The following is a 22453-nucleotide window of genomic DNA, read 5'->3' as shown; positions in this document are numbered from 1 at the left end:
GATGGTGGCATCCTTCTTCGCTGGCTGCTTAGTTCGGAGAGATGGCTGGTTCTACAACGTTTATCAATGATATCATACACTATCCACATCAATATCATAATCTATCCATATGTTTGTATGTTGAACAGGCTGAATGGCACTTTGGACAGCACCTTCTGTAGGTCGGCATGCCTCTGGGGAGCTCGCACTGGTCACCTCTGTGGCAGAGGCTCTGCCACAAGTTACAGAGGATTGCCTGCCCAACCACAAAGAAGAGCAACACTTGGAGGAGGGAGCTGGGGACAAGTAACAAAGTACCTTGCCCGCCACCCTTTTGGTGAAAATAGAGTCCTATTTAGCACAGCGACTCTTAAACCATTGAGAGAGAAGTGTCTACTCTACTGGCTGGATTGTTCACACACTTTCACATTCCCCCTTGTTGGAGGCAGGAGTCAAGCAGAAATCCTGAGTGGCGCAGCAGTCTAAGGTATGGCATCGCAGTGCTAGAGGCGTCACTACAGACCCGGGTTTGATCCCGGGCAGTATCACAACCAGACGTGATCGGGAGTCCTACAGTGCAGCACACAATTGGCCCAGCGTCGTCCGGGTTAGAGGAGGGTTTGGCCGGGGTAGGCCGTCATTGTAAATAAGAATGTGCTCTTAGAAACTGTTTGTTACACTTTATTTTAGGCCTACAGTATTATTGGTAGAAATCATATGGTAAAATGTAAATAACCTGACAATTAGGCCTATCTAATAATAACAACTACATTTCAGTCAGTTGGAATTCATTAAAATAATAATGGTAAGCCTACCATTATATCAGATATTGACCAATTACTACCAAAGGACTAACCTGAGATGGTATCACACTCAAAGAAATGACCGAGGTGGAAATGAATTGATCATTTAAATTAATTGTTACACAATTACAAACGTATTAATTGCAGTATGTTGCTTACTAAAGCAAAAGTGTGACGTTGTGAAATCATTAATATGTAGGTCAATATTAACATACTGTATTCAGCAGATCGTGTGGCAGGTTGTCCGGCAGGGTGCTTACCGAGTGAGCAAGAAAAAGCGGGCTGCTGGTGGCAGGGAGCAAAGGAAGGAAACGTGAGGAATGGCTGAAAGCTGACTGTGTTTTTCTACAGGAAACAAATCAGGAGGGAAACAATAGCAAAAAATAACGCACCAAGTGTTTCCCATTTCGGTTGGAGGATTGTACTGAGGCTTCTTATTTTGTCCACGCACGGTTCCGTCTGGTTTGCTGATTTAATGGGACAACGAAAACGGAAAAAAGCAAAAGGTGTCGATTTTGTCGTCTGTGTGGACGGGTGAGACTTATTTTTATAGGACCAACACTCCACACGGGATGAATATGAGGACACTTAGTGCAAGGTAAACCGCATTGTTTGAGTAAAGAAAATGTCCCAGACTTGACAGGGGTAGTTAAGGATATATGTTTGGTGGGACTGATGCATTAACATGTTATATCCTTGAAGTGGTCGACTACCTATCAATAATAATACGTATTCAAGCTTCTTGGACAAGCCATCACAACCGAGCAGTCACACGAAACGTAGCCTACATGTCCTTGTAAGAGAAACGTAAAGCCATTTTTGCTTAGTCTGAACAGAAGAAAAACATGCGCGTGTTTGTCATCTGGATATTTTTGCGGTTGTTTTCACTACGGGATGGTGCGGCTGGTCAAGGACAATCCACTCCGGCTATTTGTTCGTCCTCATGCAGCTGCGACGAGGACGGAGGCGCCGATTGTTCTGGGAAAGGACTGACCACTGTCCCAACTGGTCTAAGCGCCTTCACCTACTATCTGTAAGTATCAACAGATATTGAAACTGTGTAATAAAACACGATTAAACCTATAATCAATCTCTCTCCCTAGTTAGGAGGTGTTTGTAACGGTAAGGTCGGCCACTACTTACTCGAGAGGGGCACCTCTCCACGTCAGTACTGGAGCAAACTTTTGCACAATGGCTGTCAATTAAGCAAAATAATCGAGTGCGTATTACAACTTTGGGCTGTGGATCAGTTATTCAACTGATAACAAACACATTATTGTGGTTGGTATGAGAGAGCAAACACAAAGAATGATGAACAGCCAGAGGAAAAGTAGGCCTTAAAATTAAAGGTTGGTACAGTATATACAGTATTGGCTAGGCAATGGTTGCCAAATGGTTCATGCTGGTCCAAACTCATTCACTTGCTGACCTTTCCTTGATATGACCCCTCTTATACCCTAGTCTTTTACTCTACTGAAAAGCATACAAGCTATAGCATATTCCTTGGCCTGGGACCTGGACTTTCACTTTCTTAGACTACAGCCATGATCTTTTACACTTATATTCAGGGACATGTGGAATAGTAGCCCATCATCCATGTAAAGCAAGAAGGTCTTAATTTGCTGATTCTTCGGCCTGTCTTGGCTCTGTAGTCTGGACTGACTCTTTGTTGAGATTTAAAGGAATAGAACTAAGAAGACATTTTGTGCCTACTGCTGTGAGAAGTCTGAGGTTTGATCCAGCACAGGCATTGACACAGGGAACCTCATGATGCTTTGGTGTAATCCTTTTCATTTGGCCTTTATAAAATTGGAGATCAGACATTAACAGATCCCAGAAATACCTGCCTGAGACTGTTTATCCTGAATGTGACTCCACTCACCAACTCACATCATGGCAGAGAAAGTGTATGCCTACCCCTAAAAGACAACACTTTGGACACACTTACCCATCTCAGAGACAGTTGTTGTGGTTGGTTTTCTGATATTTGCATTACATGTCCTTTACAAAGTGATGCAGGAAAACCTTTCAGATTCATCTTACAGGGAATTCAGAATGACCCAGAATTCACCCCAGAATGTGTCAGTTCAGTAACACATTACTGTAATAATGAAGTCTCATTGACTTTCCTTCCAAAGTTTCCTAAGTTGCAATATTGTGACTCAAGCAATTTATCAACATGGGGAAAATGTTCAATGTTAAATTATTTGTAGACTATATTTTCAACCAAATAAAATGTTCTGAATCTTGTTCAGCAACCGCCGAAAGGAAAAAGCTGTTGTGATCAACACAAAATAACAACTAAACCAAAAGCCCTTTGACATGGGTCTTTTAGTTAGCCTACAGTTGATTTTAAGGAATGGTCATTGTTTCTTTTCTGTATTCCCTGTGATTCTGCCATCATATCTGTCTTTGTCTCTGTACCAAGAAAAGCAAGTTGCTCTGCACTACCTTACTAAAGAGAGAGAGCATTACTAACTGAGGAGAAACTGAGACTGGGTCTACATAGTTAATACATTTCTGGTTAACTAGCCTTAAAGGTTTCACAATGTCTTAGTTAATGATAAACAGAGCAGCCGCCCAAGGGCGTCAAAGGGTCTATGTGTTATTTATTGAAGGTGGATGAATGAAATGTGCTTCCTAATGTGGAAAAGAAGGAAGGATCTGACCTTGAGAAGACTACCCTCTGGGCACACACTGGTTGAATCAAAGTGGTTTCCATGTTGTTTCAATGAAATTACGTTGAACCAACGTGAAGTAGATGTTGAATTGACGTCTGGGCCCAGGGGTATTGATACAGAACAGTTTCATATCCAAGACTGAATGAGACATTTAAATATATACAATATCACCATCACCTTTATTTACATAACATAACATCTGAGGGGTTGGTTTTTACCTTTGTTTCCACCTAGGTGCCTGAACATTACACCACATTGACTGTAAGTACATTTTATTGACTTCTTGAGTTCATTAATATCCAGCAGAATTGTAGAAATACACACGCTCTAGAGTTGACCCAATAAACTGTTGTGTCAGGTAAAATGAAGAGAAACAGTGGTATTTACCAATATGTCAACCTAGACACAGTGTAGTGTATGTATGCTGTTATCAAACATCATGATCTTTTCAGACTTACATGTAAGTTACCAACATATCCCCAAATATTGTATTACAATTATGATGTCTACTTATTACGATTGGAAGTGTGGGCTTGAAGGCTTCTTGTGCACCTACACTGAGCAAGGGTTAACCAAATGCTTTGTGACAGCTTTTTAGCTCATAACTACGTGATATATTCAGTTCAAGCCCTCAGAGTATTTGACGGGTTGCATTAGAGCAATTCCACGCCAACAGAGTGATTTCTCACTTTAAAATGCATGTCAAACAAAAACCAATTATTGCAAACAAATGATACAACTCCATGCACAGGGACTACTTAGCAATTTCCTCTGACAATTCAAGTAAATGTGTTTTTGTAAAAGGTTCAGTGGAAATTGTTAAATGTGGTCAATCATTGGTTTTTGTTTGAAATACATGTTAAAGTAAAAATATTTGTCTGTTACTGTGGAATTGACCCATAGTGCAGCTGTCTCTATTTCTCTCTCTTTGTATTTCTCTCTCTCCCTCTCTCCATTAATGTCTCTTCTCCGTCTCTTATTAAACTCCCCTTCTTTCCATTCCTTCTGTGTTTTGGTGAGTAGAGAGGGCAGGGGTCATGATGGATTAGTGCGACACATCACAGCTGTAGAAATACTTTTTTTGTCAGTGTTAATTCACAGGGAGGCTGTGCTGAGCTGGTAATGCTCCTAACCAGAAGTGAGCTAATGTTTGTTTAAATATTCACCTCCATAATGTTAATTTAATCCCAGTTAGCGCTCATCAAAGGTGGAATTACATCCTTAGTACTCTTCTAGAAATATATTTTGGTAACACTTTACATTAAGTTGCTTGTTTGTTGGCATACTAATATATTAATTGGGGTACACATTATCTGCTGTGACATTTAGTGGAAATTATAAGCTTTTTTGCTCAAACAGCAGAAACACAGGGATCAATCAGCAAGACGGGCAAATAGTGAAGCTTGATAAATTGAGTAAGGGAAATTACTGAAGGGAGAGATTAATGGACAGAAAGAGACAGTGAAATTGACACACACATAAACACACACAGAGAGAGAGAGATAATGACGGAAGCAGACAGGTCCAGCAGTCTTACAAGAGACACATTGCAGGCCCTGCTGTCCCCAGAGGTGGGAGAATGGTTTCCCAGAAGGTTGGCTTTGTTTGTGATTTTCCTCCTGCTGTGATTCCATCCAGTACATTCTGCCACCCCATGAATGTACTGAAACTGTTGTAAATGGAAGGCAGCAGTTCTGTTATGAAGAGAACTTACAGAAATAGGAGCACAAACATTAACTTCATCTTTTGAAAGTCAGGCCTTGGAATTCTGGAATGTCTTCTTAAATTGGAATAGTTTCAGACAGTTATGACTAGACCTGCTCTTGTCCTGGATTTGTAGTTATTTAGAGCGGTACTTCAAGTTTTCATGTGTGGTCATTCTTAAAAATTATTAACCCATATACTTAGTCACAAAATAATATACAGTACTGTACATTGCCACTTTCATTGGCAATATCCTACAATACTTTAACATTTATGCATCTGTTGATTTACATAATCTTACGGAATTTGACACAGACAGGAATTGGCCTGTGCCCTTTTTTATCAGTCCATAAATCAGAGTGTTGGGTTGGCACCAGCCAGCAGCCCAGGGGAAGGTTGGAGAGGTGGGCTGGGGGGTGGAGCTGCCTGCAGCATGTTGGTGTGTACATTACGTTTTTTATTGGCAGCTGAAAATGAGACTCTCCTGCCTGAGGACAACAGGTGGGGAGAAAGAGAAATACGTTCTGGAACCCCCCTCACCCTGTACACCAATTTCCCCTCTGACAGATACGAGTGACGAAAGAACATCTCAGTCTCTTGAGGGCTTGGTGACTGTGTGTGCACTCTTGCTCTCATGTGTGCGTGCGGGGGGCATGAGGGTTTGGGATAGGAGGGGGTCACTTCTCACATCTCATCTCAATTGAAGTCCTTTCATAGTGTGAACAAGCACAAGTTTAGGGGAGGGAGGGGATAGGGGGACTAATGCCCTTTCACTCACTGGTCCAGCTAGCTCACTTGCCATTGGTGCCCTCTATCCATCTTAAGCTGAATGATACTTTTGTTCATGGTCAGCAGAGGTGAAAGGAGCCAGTCACTGGTTCCCGCTCCCAAACAGGATGACTGCAAGATGGTAGAATGTTTACTTCTCCCCCCCCCCCCCTTTTTGCTCTGTCTCTTTCTCTCTCTCCCTTATACACAACTCTCACTCCTTTTTTACTTCTAATCACTTACTCATCTTCACAATTTGTATCCTCTTTTTCCATAGTCCTCTCCAACTCTCTCATCATCACATTCTCTGTCAATCTCTCTCTCTTGGTTCAATTCAATGTTGTTAATTGGCATAAAAAGCATACATTTGAATAGCAAAATAACTAAGTTTAATGAAAGCCAACGACAACAACTCCCATACCCATATCAATCACTTCTCTCGCTCGGTCTCTCACCGTTTTAGGACTGACATGTTTGCCTTGCAGGCTGGTTGTTTGCACTCTAGCTACAGCGAATCAGTCTCCCCTTGTACCCATGTGGTAAATGCTTGACCTTCTCTGCACTCCCATGGTGGAACACTCTGCCCGTTTGTGTATACAAAGTGCCCTTGTTCCTTTCCAGTATGGCAGCCAGGGAACCTCAGCCATCTTCCTCAATTCTCACCACCTTCACCTCTTTAATCAATAAGAAACAGCCGGCTGAGAAAATAGTTACCCGTTACCTGCATTTTTTCCCACAACTCTGCTGTCAAGGGACCAGGGGGCTAAAAAGCCAAAGCATTACTGTGTTTGCTTTACTTCTGAGGTAGTCAATGGTAGCAGGTGGTTGGGTTGGTGCCCGGTTTGGCTTCTCTACCTCAACAAATGACGTACCGGCAGGATATCGATTTTCATTCAGATGACATTAGCCGGCTAAATAAACACTGCCAAAAGGTATTGAAGAAGTGAAGTTGTCCTCCTTTTGAAGATCACCTTGGGATTCATGGTACATCTGAACTAAGGCTATGCCTCCTTGAAGCATGGCCCTTGCTGAGACTACATCAGATACTTTTTACACTTGCTACCTTCAACGCCCTCCAACTCATCATCCAGAGATCTTCAAAGGACAGACATAGTAACCTTTTCCCCCAAATCTCTATCTTAGTTATCTGCCGTTGTCCTGTCTGTCAATCCTTGCTGTTCTTGGCACGGTAGCTTCCCCTCCCTCTCATGGCTCCATGCCAGCCAGTGTCTGATCCGCCCACACACATACCACATATACACGCCTTGGTTTTGGAGTCGCTTTAAGTTGAATCTCTTTTTGGTCTGCCTTTGCCAAGCAGTACAATCTTTCCATGTATAGTTCTCTGTCTGTAATGTGGAGCTCTGTGGTTGTTGTGTGGCTTTGCTGAGCTCCTTGTCTGGTCTGTGGACAAACACCAGTGGCCTGTGTAATTGTGAGGGGAAAGCTAACTCCGAGCTCAGGTTAAAATCATTCTGACCAAGATTTGTTTCGGATCAAAACGTTGTCAATAAATCAGTGAATTGGGAGCATAAACAGTGTGCAGGCCTTCTTTATTAGCCCTCCACCAAAGTCTTTTAAGGATGTGCTTATAACCACAAGCTTTTCTAAAACCATGCTCCAACCATCAGAGACCGCACAATAAGCAACTAAATAACAAGTATAATTTCTCTTGAACAGGGTTGACCTCTTTTTGACCCTCTTACCATGGAGAGATTGTGGATGGCTTTGAGATAATGCTGAGATAATATATTTATTCTCATCTTGCATCATAGCAGATTAATTATTGCTTTTTTTTTATTGTTTCAAAGGTATAGATTTTGTCTTTGACATTGACCCCAAAAGTGAGTTTGGAAAGGTATCATGTCTTTTAGCAGACATTTGTTTCTGAGTAAAGATGATCTGTGTGTCTCTGTTTACTTGGATTGGCAGTGAATTCCCAGGGAGTTTTAAAGGTGCTCTGTTGAGTCATGACAACAGCCTCTGCTGCCTGCTCCCCATACTTTCCTCTGCTGCCTGCTCCCCATACTTTCCTCTGCTTTCTGCTCCCCATACTTTCCTCTGCTTTCTGCTCCCCATACTTTCCTCTGCTTTCTGCTCCCCATACTTTCCTCTGCTGCCTGCTCCCCATACTTTCCTCTGCTGCCTGCTCCCCATACTTTCCTCTGCTTTCTGCTCCCCATACTTTCCTCTGCTTTCTGCTCCCCATACTTTCCTCTGCTTTCTGCTCCCCATACTTTCCTCTGCTGCCTGCTCCCCATACTTTCCTCTGCTCCCTGCTCCCCATACTTTCCTCTGCTGTCTGCTCCCCATACTTTCCTCTGCTGCCTGCTCCCCATACTTTCCTCTGCTTTCTGCTCCCCATACTTTCCTCTGCTTTCTGCTCCCCATACTTTCCTCTGCTGCCTGCTCCCCATACTTTCCTCTGCTGCCTACTCCCCATACTTTCCTCTGCTGCCTACTCCCCATACTTTCCTCTGCTGCCTGCTCCCCATACTTTCCTCTGCTGCCTGCTCCCCATACTTTCCTCTGCTGCCTGCTCCCCATACTTTCCTCTGCTGCCTGCTCCCCATACTTTCCTCTGCTGCCTGCTCCCCATACTTTCCTCTGCTGCCTACTCCCCATACTTTCCTCTGCTGCCTGCTCCCCATACTTTCCTCTGCTGCCTGCTCCCCATACTTTCCTCTGCTGCCTGCTCCCCATACTTTCCTCTGCTGCCTACTCCCCATACTTTCCTCTGCTGCCTGCTCCCCATACTTTCCTCTGCTGCCTGCTCCCCATACTTTCCTCTGCTGCCTACTCCCCATACTTTCCTCTGCTGCCTGCTCCCCATACTTTCCTCTGCTGCCTGCTCCCCATACTTTCCTCTGCTGCCTACTCCCCATACTTTCCTCTGCTGCCTACTCCCCATACTTTCCTCTGCTGCCTACTCCCCATACTTTCCTCTGCTGCCTGCTCCCCATACTTTCCTCTGCTGCCTGCTCCCCATACTTTCCTCTGCTGCCTGCTCCCCATACTTTCCTCTGCTGCCTGCTCCCCATACTTTCCTCTGCTGCCTGCTCCCCATACTTTCCTCTGCTGCCTGCTCCCCATACTTTCCTCTGCTTCCTGCTCCCCATACTTTCCTCTGTTGGATGTCTTTGTCACTGATCTCCTTTTTTTCTGTAGGGAAATCTCGCTTGAGAAGTGAAACTTTTGTCAACTCTTGCTAGAAATGTGATTCTTTCCGTTTCCCACCAAGGCTGATATGAGCCCAAAGTGACACCTTTGCATTATTTGATGTCATGTTGACATTTCATACCCTCAGAACAGTGGGCATGTAACTGTTTTGCTTCAGAAAGAGTGCTGTTTTTTCTATATGTATCACTGTATTTCTATGTAGAATAGGCAGGTCCCCTGATGACTAAAGCAGCTGGGAGGGAGGGTGACAGCATTCACATACCACCCTTTCATCCTGTCCCTGTGGCTGCCTGCACTCTTGACCATGGCAGCCAACAGCCTGCGGAAGATGGTTACAGAGTGCGGGTGTAGGGGTGCTGTCAGCAAGACAGAATGTATCCAAAGGAGGGACCACCGGGAAAGCCTTCCAAATAGTGGCCACACAACGCCCCAAGGAGAGTCCGTAGGGGGGTGGATCAAGGTGGAAGCTCCATTGTACAGCACCTAGAAGGCAATTGGATAAGCTAGGTAACCTGGAGATGGGGAAGATAGATGGCAGGGACGATGAGGGCCTTTGTAGTTAGAAACGTGGGGGGTGGGATTGTGGCGGGCGATATTATCCTTTAAGGATCCAAAGTCCTACATGCACACACATGCAAGACGTTGAGGAGCCCAGGTGGTGGCCCTTTTATTATTATTATTATTATTATATATTTTTTTGCCACAATTTCGTAGTATCCAATTGTTTCAACTCCCGTACGGGCTCGGGAGAGACGAAGGTCGAGAGTTATGCATCCTCCGAAACACAACCCAACCAAGCCGCACTGCATCCAACCCGGAAGCCAGCAGCACCAATGTGTCGGAGGAAACACCGTGCCCCTAGCGACCTGGTCACGGAAGTCTCTAGTGCGCGATGAGACAAGGATATCCCTACCGGCCAAACCCTCCCTAACCCGGACGACGCTAGGCCAATTGTGCGTCGCTCCATGGACCTCCCGGTCGCGGCCGGCTGCGACAGAGCCTGGGCTCGAACCCAGAGTCTCTGGTGGCACAGCCTTAGACCACTGAGATTGACCCTTTTTGGGGGTTTCGCTTCATTATCAAAAGCAGGATGTTTTTTCAGTCCTGTTGTGGTTCAACTCTAACATCTGATGTCTATGGACTCCTCTTTGAAACCAATGAATGGATTCCTAATCAAGATGAGAGTGGCCCGAAGTTAAAGCTACTCTCTGTTGTGGAACACAAGGGAATTGTTATGGTGTCATACCATTTTTGCTGTCTTTTTATACTATAGCCTGTGTCATTTTTATTGGAAGTAAAGATGATCTGTACTAATCTGTAGGCTGCTTTATAGGATCATTCTAAAAAACAGTTTACAATCTTTACTAAACCTGCCTATATAACAATCTCTCATCAATTCCTAGAACTTTAGTTGGATTCTATGACAATTTTTTCCTACGGTTACTCTCTATGTATTACATATGTAAGTCACATACTGGATTAGTCAGGTGGGGAAGAAACGTGAGTGCTGTCTGCATAGTTGTCGTGCTGCTACATGCCTGTCTTTCTCTGCAGTGAGTTGGAAAAGTGAACGTCCCCTGGGCAATATGAGGAGGGTTTCTTCAAGGGTTTACAGTATTGCTGGGGACCTGTTTTGGCCCAAATGAATCATTATACTGCTGGGGAAGATGACAGTACTTCCCCTCTACCAATCTACAGGAAAACCAATGTAACAGTGTTGAAAGCATGCTTCTGAGCAGTTACTTCCTAGTTATGCCTCCAAAAAGATACATGTGTTACACACTACCATGGCATCAAACATTATATACTATTTCTGCAATTCTCTGTTGTTGTGTCTTTAAGAGTATAAATCCAGCTTGATTGTTTGAGATCTGAATTGGAATCAGGGCTGTGTTCTGTTTCTAACCTGAGAGAAATGCTGATTCACTCATGACACTTGTTGTTTGGTTCCAGTGACATCAGCATGAATAACATCACAGAGCTCCCGGCATTTGTCTTCAAGAACTTCCCCTATCTAGAAGAACTGTGAGTATTCATCTTTTCTAGTACATTACCCACAACAGTTTGTCACATGCATATGATAATCAGTGATTTTTCAACCACAACAGACCAGTTGTATTATGTGTTTGATCAACAAGTAGCTCAACGAGATATGAAGAACCTTGTAGTTTCTCTTACACCAAAGAGTCATGCCTTGTGTTTTCAGAAAGGGCAAGTTACACCATGATGACTATCAAAAAGTACCATGACTATAGGCTACGTATGATTCCAGAGAACATGTATGTGAGATGCATCACATTCTTTCTTTCATTGTATTTCTTTGAGAATTTACAGGGTGGCAACCGCATGTCTCAGTTCTGGGGCCCATTCAATGAGCATATCTAATCTTAGTATTGTATAATTTTTTTAAACTCTTGAAATACCCCTCTGTCTGGTTCAGAGCTAGAAGTAAAGATAAGATCTGTCTACCTGATATCAGGTAACATGTCACCCTGAGAATGCAAAATGACCAGCTAACATTATTCTGCTTCTGTGCCCATGTTATTTTAGCCTGTCTGTGTCTATCATCTCGAACAAGTCTTTGCTCCCTTCTCTTCTGAACACTAGGTCTACTTCATCTGCTTTGTCAAAGGGCAATTTACTTTTCATCGCATTGTAAGTGGAGGAATGCAAGGCAGGAAGGAAGAAGGCAAAACAATGGTTTCCATGACAACCCAGCTAAAAAGGCACTCTCGCTGCACTCCACCACTCAACATTACCTTTCAGGCAGGGGCAGGAGTCTCTGCCCAGTGTCATATATACTTAGTGAAACCTGTTCTCTGGGTTCCATCCTGCTCTGAAGCTGAGCAGTAGGCTTGGGAGATACCATATACCGGGATATTTTTCAAAATACTGTCTATCATTTTCAATACTGTTTAAAAAAAGATGGGGTGCGTTTTATTCATTTATTATAATTTTTTATTTCACCTTTATTTAACCAGGTAGGCTAGTTGAGAACAAGTTCTCAATTACAACTGCAACCTGGCCAAGATAAAGTATAGCAGTGTGAACAGACAACATCACAGAGTTACACATGGAGTAAACAATAAACAAGTCAATAACACAGTAGAAAATAGAAGAAAAAAAAGTCTATATACATTGTGTGCAAAAGGCATGAGGAGGTAGGCGAATAATTACAATTTAGCAGATTAACACTGGAGTGATAAATGATCAGATGGTCATGTGCAGGTAGAGATACTGGTGTGCAAAAGAGCAGAAAAGTACATTTAAAAAAATAGTATGGGGATGAGGTAGGTCAATTGGGTGGGCTATTTACTGATAGACTATTTACCGATGGACTATGTACAGCTGCAGCTTTTAACTATAAGAAATCCTAAGATGTGTCAAAATCAATTATATCCGGCGGAGGGCTCCAGCTACGCATTTGGTTTGCTAACTTGCAAGCTGAGTGGCTAGATTTCAAGGTCAAGCTTCTTGGTTACAGCAGAGACATTCAATCCCCTCCTGGATCAGGATCCCTGTTGCCTAAATTGTTCTGTACCCCCAAAAAACTAGTTTTGTTTTGTTTGAATTAGCTCCCCTTGTGTACACTGCCGATAATACCGTATACCCCGGTATGGTACAGAATCGGTATCTCGGTATGAAAATCAGGATACTGCCCAACCCTACTGAGCAGCGCTGTAGGGCCTAGCAGTTATTTTCATGCTTCGGAATGCTGTTTTGTTGACAGCTGTCTAGAGTTTTTAATTTGTGTTTGTTTAGCCTTATCCTTGAAACAAATCATACAGTTTCATTGAGTGAACTGAGAGGATGGCGTGGTGGTGTTGTCACTGAACCACAGCTCCAGCCCTGAGGGCTTACTGAGAAGAGAGGGGGACATGCCCAGAGAGAAACATTCCCTCTCTGATAGTCACGCAACCCTCCTTCATACACACCTCCCATCCTGAACAAAGCACAACACAGCCTAGCTACCATGCTGACCGATAAAGAGATGTAGGGGAGTCGTCCCCCTCAATTTGTGTTTGTATGTGTTTGTCTGTCTCTGTACACATTTGTCTCCATGAGCGTGTGTTCCTAGTCTCTTTACCTTCTGATGTTGAAGTGTATGTTGTCTACCAGTGAGTTTCTTAGTGAAATAGAATGGTTGTGGGAGTGGTGCTACAGAAGGGAAGGATTTAGTCTTTCCTCAACAAGGCTTAGCACATTCTTCTGCCTTCATCAAAGCCTAGGGGGACGTGTTCTGAATTTGTTGACAGAAAGGGAATGGGTGGGGAGGTTCTTCACCCTGAAACATGAAGGATGTCTTAGCAATTTGTTAGCAGGCCGACGTGTGGTGGCTGGGCCGTAGACATGTGGGCGTTGACCAGCTCCAAGACTGGACGTAAAGTTTACAGTACCATATAAATGTGGCAGACACACTAACCACATACCATTTGCACATGAATCCTACTCTGCTTTCAAAACTGAAGCTTTGTTACTTGAGTCCTAGATTAATAATTAATACTTGTCAGTAGTTGGGCTTGCAGTTGCAGCAAACTTAGTGCAAGAGAGTCAACAGGTAGGCTTAACGTATGTGCATGAAACTGGCCCCTTTGACTACAAGTACTTCAACAGTTCATTTACTGCTGGGAAACAATAAAAATGCTGTCAAAAGGAAACAATTCTGTCAATGAATAGTTGATAAAGACGCATGAGAAGCCAAATTGATGTGGGTGTTTGATGGTGAAGCGTGTCCTGTGGAATCCTGTGGTTTGAGCCAGAGCCAAGTCAAGTTGTAGAGCATGTACCATTATATAACCTTCCAAATCCAGCCATGTTTGTCAACCACAACAAATATTATTTTAAACATGGTCTGCCATTGGATCACAGTGGAAGTCTGCCACTAGCATTTGTGTGTTTAGACTAGAGACCCTGTCATATGATGCTGTCTGGTTGTTAAATGATGGACCAACCATGTTCGACATCCCTGGAAGTGTGTCCCTGAGTAGGCCCCAGTAAGGGGGTGCATTGTGGGGTTGTATTAGGGCATGGTGGGAGTTGTTACTCAGATTCCCCTGGCTCTCAGTCTCACACCCAGCAGCTATTGGCTGCAGGGGAATCTAATACCACCCAGCTCAAGTTGCAGAGGGTGATAAATCTGGTGCTAATCTCCCAGGCCAGATTTGGTGGAACTATGAGTCCCTGACATCCCGCCCCCACATGATTATTCACATTGCCAGTTCTTCCTGATATCCTGGCTGGAAGGGAAGGGGAGGTAGACCAGGCCCAGGAGGGGAAACCTAGGCCCAGTCCTAATGTGTCCACTCTCCCCAGAGGGTCTGGTGAAGTGACAAAATGCCGTCGCACTGACACGTCTCTCTGGCACCCCAGGCGTTATGTTATGCTATGCTATGCCTGGTGACACAAACTGGAGCCTGTGGGGTGTTTTCATTCGGTTTTTTTGGTCAATGATTTTCAATCTTGTATGTATTAACATTTCAAAGTGAAGCTGTTAAATTGAGAGCTTTGAAAGTTGTACCAACAACATATAGATTACTATATGAATCATTGCTTTCGATGCAATCATGAATTGATCACCATCTTTTTCTCTCTCTCTTCCTCTCTCTCTACCTCAGGCGACTGGCAGGAAATGACCTCTCATTCATCCACCCTGACGCTCTGTCTGGACTGCATCAGCTCAAAGTCCTGTTAGTGTGCCGCTCATTGGTCCTCCACACAAACAACACGTACACACAGACAAACACTCATATAATACCTGTATGTTCTGTGACTGTACATTGAGCCAAGGGTTCAAAGACCAGTACTGGTGAGTGCTCGGGCACAACCCACACAAAATCAAACACACAGACATTCACATGCACACACCTGTAAATAAAACTGGTGAATGAAATACAGGTGAATTAAATAAAACGGAGGTATTCACTTCCTTCCCAACTAGCGGTTGCCATGTGACGTGTGTGAAGAGGCAGGAAACCAGAGGGCCTGTTCCCCTGGGCCCTAGCCTGCTTTGACGACAGAGACTACTGATAGTAGAGAGGAAGGGAGATAGTCACCATAACCACATCTGTGTCCAGTAGAGACTAGAATCCACAGATGGATACTAACGCTCATCACTACATGGTCAAGTACTCACATGCCACATAAAAATTACTACAGTTGACTGTTTACTGTAGAATACTACAGTACTTACTGTATTCTGTAGTATACTATACTACACACTGTAGTATCTCTTGATCATGTGTAGTACGAGTAGTATATAATGTTGTAGTATACTGTTGAATACTATAGTATATACTACAGAATTATCCACAAAAAAACACTAGTAAATATTGCTGAAATGTCAGTCAGCCAAAACCTATTTTTTTTACTATATTAAATATTACAGTATTTAATTTGCATATACCCTGCCCATTCCACTCCCCATATCCCAATTTGTGCCACCTGTAAGTGAGAAAAAAAATACAGGCCAAGGATAGACCATATATACTGAGTGGACAAAACATTTCCAGGTAAAAGCTATGGCCCCTTATAGATGTCACTTGTTAAATCCACTTCAATCAGTGTAGATGAAGTAGATTTTTAAGCCTCGAGACATGGATTGTGTATGTGTGCTAATCAGAGGGTGATTGGCCAAGACAAAATATCTAAGTGAATTTTGAACTTGTTATGGTAGTAGGCGCCAGGCGCACCGGCTTGGGTGTGTCAAGAACTGCAATGTTGCTGGGTTTTTCACGGTCAACAGTTTTTCCAGTGTACAGTGCCTTGCGAAAGTATTCGGCCCCCTTGAACTTTGCGACCTTTTGCCACATTTCAGGCTTCAAACATAAAGATATAAAACTGTATTTTTTTGTGAAGAATCAACAACAAGTGGGACACAATCATGAAGTGGAACGACATTTATTGGATATTTCAAACTTTTTTAACAAATCAAAAACTGAAAAATTGGGCGTGCAAAATTATTCAGCCCCCTTAAGTTAATACTTTGTAGCGCCACCTTTTGCTGCGATTACAGCTGTAAGTGGCTTGGGGTATGTCTCTATCAGTTTTGCACATCGAGAGACTGACATTTTTTCCCATTCCTCCTTGCAAAACAGCTCGAGCTCAGTGAGGTTGGATGGAGAGCATTTGTGAACAGCAGTTTTCAGTTCTTTCCACAGATTCTCGATTGGATTCAGGTCTGGACTTTGACTTGGCCATTCTAACACCTCATATGTTTATTGTTGTTGATTCTTCACAAAAAAATACAGTTTTATATCTGAAATGTGGCAAAAGGTCGCAAAGTTCAAGGGGGCCGAATACTTTCGCAAGGCACTGTATATCAAGAATGGTCCACCACTTGAAGGACATCCAGCCAACTTGACACAACTGTGAAAAATTTGCTCTTTTAGTATTTGTCCAGTATGTTTTGTCAAAGAGAGAGCCCCCCACTTCTATGTCATAGATGATAAAACAAAAACACTTTAGTAAATACTACAGTAATGACTGCAAAAATACTATAGTATAAACTACTGTTTTTTATTTTGAGGTTGAGAGGCTGTAACACTTTGTGATCCTTTTGTGTTCATTTTACATGACATTTTAGTCATTTAGCAGACGCTCTTATCCAGAGCGACTTACAGTAGTGAATATATACATTTTCATACTGTGTTCACACTTTAACTCAATACAGAGCTGATCTTCTCATTCTCGTACGCACCATGTGACTGCTGGTTGCATCACTAGCCGGCTACCACCTGGTTACTCAACCCTACACGTTAAAGGTTGCTGCCCTATATACATAGACATTGAATCACTGGTCACTTTAATAATTGAACACTAGTCACTTTAATGATGTTTACATACTGCTTTACTCATTTCATGCCGTATGTATTCTACTGTATTTTAGTCAATGCCACTCCGACATTGCTCGTCCTAATATTTATATATTTCTTAATCGATTCTATTGCTTTGAAATCTGTGTATAGTTGTGAATTGTTAGATATTACTGCACTGTTGCCACTAGGAACACAAGCATGTCACTACACCCGCAATAACATCCGCTAAATATGTGTATGTGACCAATAAAATGTGATTTGATTTGGTTGTGCAGAAATTGTAATGAGGAGGCATGTTGGTGCGACCACAGTTCAGGTTATAAAACTGTGTTCTCTCCCTCAGGATGTTGCAGAATAATCAGCTGAAGACTGTTCCAAGTACAGCTATAAAGAACCTCTACTCTCTACAGTCTCTGTGAGTCCCCCTATCTCTTCACCCATCTGGAATTACACACACACCTTTTAGAGACTTGAAATGGCAATACTCATGGACATCGCAAGCATAATCATGACATTTACAATGGGAAGCATTCACTCTACAATCCAATTGACCTATTAGCTTCCTCTAGACTGGCCTGCATCATTGCACTGACCTTTACACAGCTCACACATAACCATCTGGTTACCATGCTGTCTTTACCCCCCACCACGTTACATTTACCAACAGTTAGACATCATCTATTTATTTATGTGGTTGATTTTTGCCTGTATGTGTACAGGCAAAAATCACCTGACAGTCAGAATCACCTGACAGCTGCCTCAGGCAGCCAAGCCTATACAACACCCCTAATCAGCCGCGATCCCAAATACTAAAACACAAAACACTAAGACCAAGGCGTGACAGTATGGGTTTGAAAGGGATGTGTGTGGGTTATATTTCCTAAACACTGCATGGCTCTCCAGTGCGGCAATTGTAATTATTGCTGTGTGACCTGAAATTTTAATTCAGGTACCAGTATGCCTAGAAAAATTAAGGATTCTAGCTTTAATACCTCAAATATTTTTCATTGTGCTCCTAATGGTCTTTGTGTCTGCCTACATTTTTCAACTTAGGCGCGCACATGTGCTCCTTGTAAAAATGGTCCGCGTAGAACCCTGCACTGGTTTCCAAATCCCCAGCTCCTCAGCGTCTCTTTCCTTTGACTTTAACTTAGTGACTCTTTGACTACTGCATGTCACTCGACGAGGGACTATGACTGAGCATTACTCCATCTTTGTTTCCCTGTGCCTCTTTTGACTCTGACTGTGAATAGTGTAGGATGAGTTCCAGCTGGAAGCCTGGTCCGGGATGTGCTGAAAATCCAGCTTTCTGCCATTTATCACCTCTCCAGATCCTTTCCCTCAGTCCCACGTTTTCCCTCTTTTTTTCCCTTCTCTTTTTTTTTTGCAGGAGTCTTTTCTCTCTTAGGGGCTAAGGTCTGTAGCTGAAGTAATATGTTTTGGCAGAGCCTAGCTGGGTTTGTATAATGCCTTTGAGAGTTAGATGTCAATCATCGTGCCTTTCTGCTTCCAACACAGACTCGTAGGGAATTTAGAGGGAGAGAGAGATATGGAGTCATGGAGGTGGAAAGAGAGCGAGGGAAGAGGAGATTGAAACTTAGAGGGAGTCTGTGAAGGGAAGAGCAGAATTACAAAGGGATAGAGCTTTTGTTGCGAGGGAGAGTGAACGTTGTGATACTACATTAAGGAGCAGGTTTCATGAATGAGGAACAGAATGTGCCGCACCAGCTAGAAATTAATAGAAATAAATGAAATAAATGCAGAATATTTATAAGAGTAATGAAATTCCAATTTGTATAGTAACGCCATACTTTCTATACATACGTTGTAATGTAGTTGTAACGGTTTTCCTCCTCTTCTGAGGAGGAGTAGGAAAGATCGGACCAATGCGCAGCGTGATAAGTGTCCATATTTTAATGAAATATATCCGAACACTGAAAACAAAAGAACAAGAGAAATAAATGAAAACCGAAACGGTTCTGTATAGTATAACACAGACACAGAAAACAACTACCCACAACCCATAGTGGGAAAACAGGCTGCCTAAGTATGGTTCTCAATCAGAGACAACGATCGACAGCTGCATCTGATTGGGAACCATACCAGGCCAAACACAGAAATACAAAACCTAGAATACGAAACATAGAATGCCCACCCCAACTCACGCCCTGACCAAACTAAAACAGAGACATAAAAAAGGAACTAAGGTCAGGGCGTGACAGTAGTAGGCTATCCAATGGCTCATTCAAATATTTGCAGTTGATAAGATTAAGGGCAATGGAAAGCTGTTAAAAATGGAAGTCCGTAGTGTTAATGTTTTTCTACTGAGGCAATAGAAATACCTCATAAATACCATTCCTTACATGGCCCTTGATTCTCTCTCTCTCTCTCTCTCTCTCTCTCTGTTATGTGCTGTATCAATATGAAATGTCCTCAACGTGAGAATGTTAATGGTGGTGAATGTATGACAGGATTCACATATTGGTGTGACATAACTAGTAAGATAAAGGTTTCTAAAATCTCTTTTCCCCCCCTCCCTCTGCAGACGTCTGGATGCCAACCACATCACGACGGTGCCTGAGGATAGCTTTGAGGGCCTGCAGCAGCTCCGCCACCTCTGGCTGGATGACAACAGCCTGACTGAGGTCCCAGTGGGCCCCATGAGACACCAGGCTAACCTGCAGGCTCTCACCCTGGCACTCAACCGCATCACCCACATCCCCAACAATGCCTTTGCCAACCTCTCCAGTCTGGTGGTGCTGTGAGTGCTGCAGATTTATCTATTCCAGACCTGGGTTCAAATATTATTTTAAATCTTTCAAATACATTTAGCGTTTGCTCTAGTCTCTCTGGAGTGCAAGAGGGGCAGGGTTTGGACTCCTTGTGATTATTCTATTGGTTCCATTGTGCCAGGCAAGCTCAGTAAACTCAAGATAGTATTTAAACCCATGTCTGAACTATTCAAGTCAAAACAGAGGATCTGTTCTGTGCTCCTTCCCATAGGGGAGAGTTTGGGGGGTTCAACTCAATGGTAGTATACTGTAGATTCAGATGTAGCACAGACATTAGATATTTTTGGTGGAGATTTGCATCTGTTGGAAGAAGAAAATGTAGGAATCATGGGTGATAGAATATAACTTTTATTATGAAAGACAGTTACATGTAACTATTTTAATATTTTTAAACAAAGTGTCAAAGGAACTAACCCTCAGATTACACTTCTCTACCATTCAAACATTGCAGATGTTCAAATCCATTCCACTCCAAGTCAAATTAAATTCTCAGTTAAGTACATCAACATACTGTATGAAGCCATCACTTACTGTGGAATGCCCCTACAAACACAAACGCACGCATGCACACATGTGCACGTGCACACAAATGCACGCACGCGCGTGCACACACACACACACACACACAAGAAAAATGCTATTGTTGCAGGGCCCATTTGGAGGGAAAAAGGACAGAGCTGTGTCCCTAGTGGCTGGCAAGAATAAACAGGAAGAAAATACCTTGAATCCATCAGGCTTCGACACACCAGCACTCACAATGATACCTGACTTACCAATCACTGTGGTCTCTGGTGATAGCTGCAGAGGACATTTACCTTATGAATAGATTGAATTGGGTCTTACTATCAGGCAGGGAGTGTGGGAGATGTGAAAAGTGCTGCGTTGTTCATCCACAAAGGATGGGATGCCATGTGGCAGATTGAGCATTTTATTTTTATGTGTGTTGTATGTCAATAAGAATTGCTATATTATATCCTGCTTAAAAATCCAGACAGGTGACCTCTCGAGTGGTGCAGTGGTCTAAGGTACTACATCGCAGTGCTGTGCCACTAGAGATTCTGGGTTCGAGTCCAGGCTCTGTCGCAGCCAGCCGCAACCAGGAGACCCATGGACAGGGAGACCCATGGAGTGGTGCACAATTGGCCCAGTGTCGTCGGGGTTAGGGAGGGTTTGGCTGGCAGGGATGTCCTTGTCCTATCGCGCATTAGCGACTCCTGTGGCGGGCCGGCTGCAGTGCACGCTGACACGGTCGCCAGGTGTACAGTGTTTCCTCCGACACATTGGTATGGCTGGCTTCCGGGTTAAGTGGGCATTGTGTCAAGAAGTAGTGCGGCTTGGTTGGATCGTGTTTCGGAGGATGCACGGCTCTCGACCTTCGCCTCTCCCGAGTCCGTACGGGAGTTGCAGCGATGAGACAAGACTAAGTACCAATTGGATACCATGAAATTGGGGAGAAAAAGGGGTAAAAATATATATATATATAATAAATAACCCAGATGGATGTTCAATGTTCAACCACACAGACTAGATATCCTATACATGTTCCTTCTGTTGTTCAATGTCCCTTTTGGCTCGTCTGCAACAGTGAAGTCTAATTTGAGCCGGGAATGGAATATAAATATATCCTTTATCTTCCAGGCATCTGCATAATAACAGAATTAAGGAGATTGGGGAGAGCTGCTTCACGGGGCTAGAGAACCTAGAGACGCTGTAAGTGCATTTGAATACGAACTCATTAACAGTGTGTATGAGCCACTCACCCCCCCCACACACCCAGAGCAGCCGGGACGTCAGTGTGTATGAGCTACTCACCCCCCCACACACCCAGAGCAGCCGGGACGTCAGTGTGTATGAGCCCCCCCACCCACACACACACCCAGAGCAGCCAGGACGTCAGTGTGTCCACTTCCTCCTGTAATTGCTCCAGGATAAATGGAGCGGAGTCCATGATGGCTATCTGCACTACCCTCCCATTGTTCGCTTCCTCCTGCGTCGCCAGCCTGAACAGTGACACAACATCTTTAGTCCGGAGGGGACAGAGACATTCTGACCTATGGTTTAACAGCAGCCATATTAGACTGTTATTAGGCTGTGTCACTCAACGTTGACACTGATAAAGCATAAAGAGAATTGTCTTACTTACTATAGGAGCCTACCTTATATTATGAGCACTCCAGTCTGTCATGGGAACGACAGTACACTTGGCTATTTTATAGTGTAGTGCCTGAAACTGGAAGATCAATATTTTACTATCGTTAAGGTGAGCGTATGTTTGCACAGCACTGCTAGTGAATGGTTACAGTATGATTGAGTGTGCTGTGGTGTGTGGTGTAATGATTATGAAACTCCCTGCTCCTTTTGGCCCCTCAGGGATCTTAACTTCAACAACCTGATGACCTTCCCAGAAGCAATCCAGGCACTGCCCAAACTGAAGGAGCTGTGAGTACTGTCCCATGACAAACACATGCACACACACACACAGTCACAAATGGAAGCACACGCACACGCGCCCGTCACTGACACACAGGGATGCACATGCGTACACAGATTCCCTTTGTGAGATTTTTAAAATCTGAAATGTCAACTTTGAGTGATTAGGTTGTTTAGTCAGTCAGTAAGTGACATGTGGCCTAAAGGTGATATCATTTTCTGCAAAAAGAGGAGACCCCTCGTCTTTTCTCCAGTGTAACTGTGGTTGCGTGCAGGCTGCAGTGTTTTTGTAGAAATGTGAG

At 43.4% G+C, this 22453-nt stretch overlaps 1 protein-coding gene across 3 annotated transcripts in view; it reads left to right on the top strand.

Moving 5' to 3' along the window:
- The first annotated feature begins 1010 nt into the window (after positions 1–1010).
- The window catches only part of LOC109895335 (leucine-rich repeat-containing G-protein coupled receptor 4), a 28533-nt gene continuing 7090 nt past the window's right edge, over positions 1011–22453 (top strand). Inside the window, exons 1-8 of one of the 3 annotated variants that reach the window (XM_031831080.1) lie at positions 1704–1815; positions 3698–3724; positions 11069–11140; positions 14731–14802; positions 17273–17344; positions 19475–19690; positions 21360–21431; positions 22092–22160. In XM_031831080.1, the coding sequence (XP_031686940.1) occupies positions 11079–11140; positions 14731–14802; positions 17273–17344; positions 19475–19690; positions 21360–21431; positions 22092–22160 (563 nt within the window). In that variant the 5' untranslated portion in view covers positions 1704–1815; positions 3698–3724; positions 11069–11078. Of the gene's footprint in view, positions 1816–3697; positions 3725–11068; positions 11141–14730; positions 14803–16784; positions 16876–17272; positions 17345–19474; positions 19691–21359; positions 21432–22091; positions 22161–22453 lie in introns of those variants that run through there. The other 2 variants (XM_031831079.1, XM_031831082.1) reach the window with 2 other exon arrangements.

The sequence above is a fragment of the Oncorhynchus kisutch genome, linkage group LG8 (assembly GCF_002021735.2).
Source record: "Oncorhynchus kisutch isolate 150728-3 linkage group LG8, Okis_V2, whole genome shotgun sequence".
Classification (NCBI taxonomy): domain Eukaryota; kingdom Metazoa; phylum Chordata; class Actinopteri; order Salmoniformes; family Salmonidae; genus Oncorhynchus; species Oncorhynchus kisutch.
The sequence above is the reverse complement of the archived record's forward strand: the minus strand, read 5'-3'. Positions and strand labels throughout refer to the sequence as shown.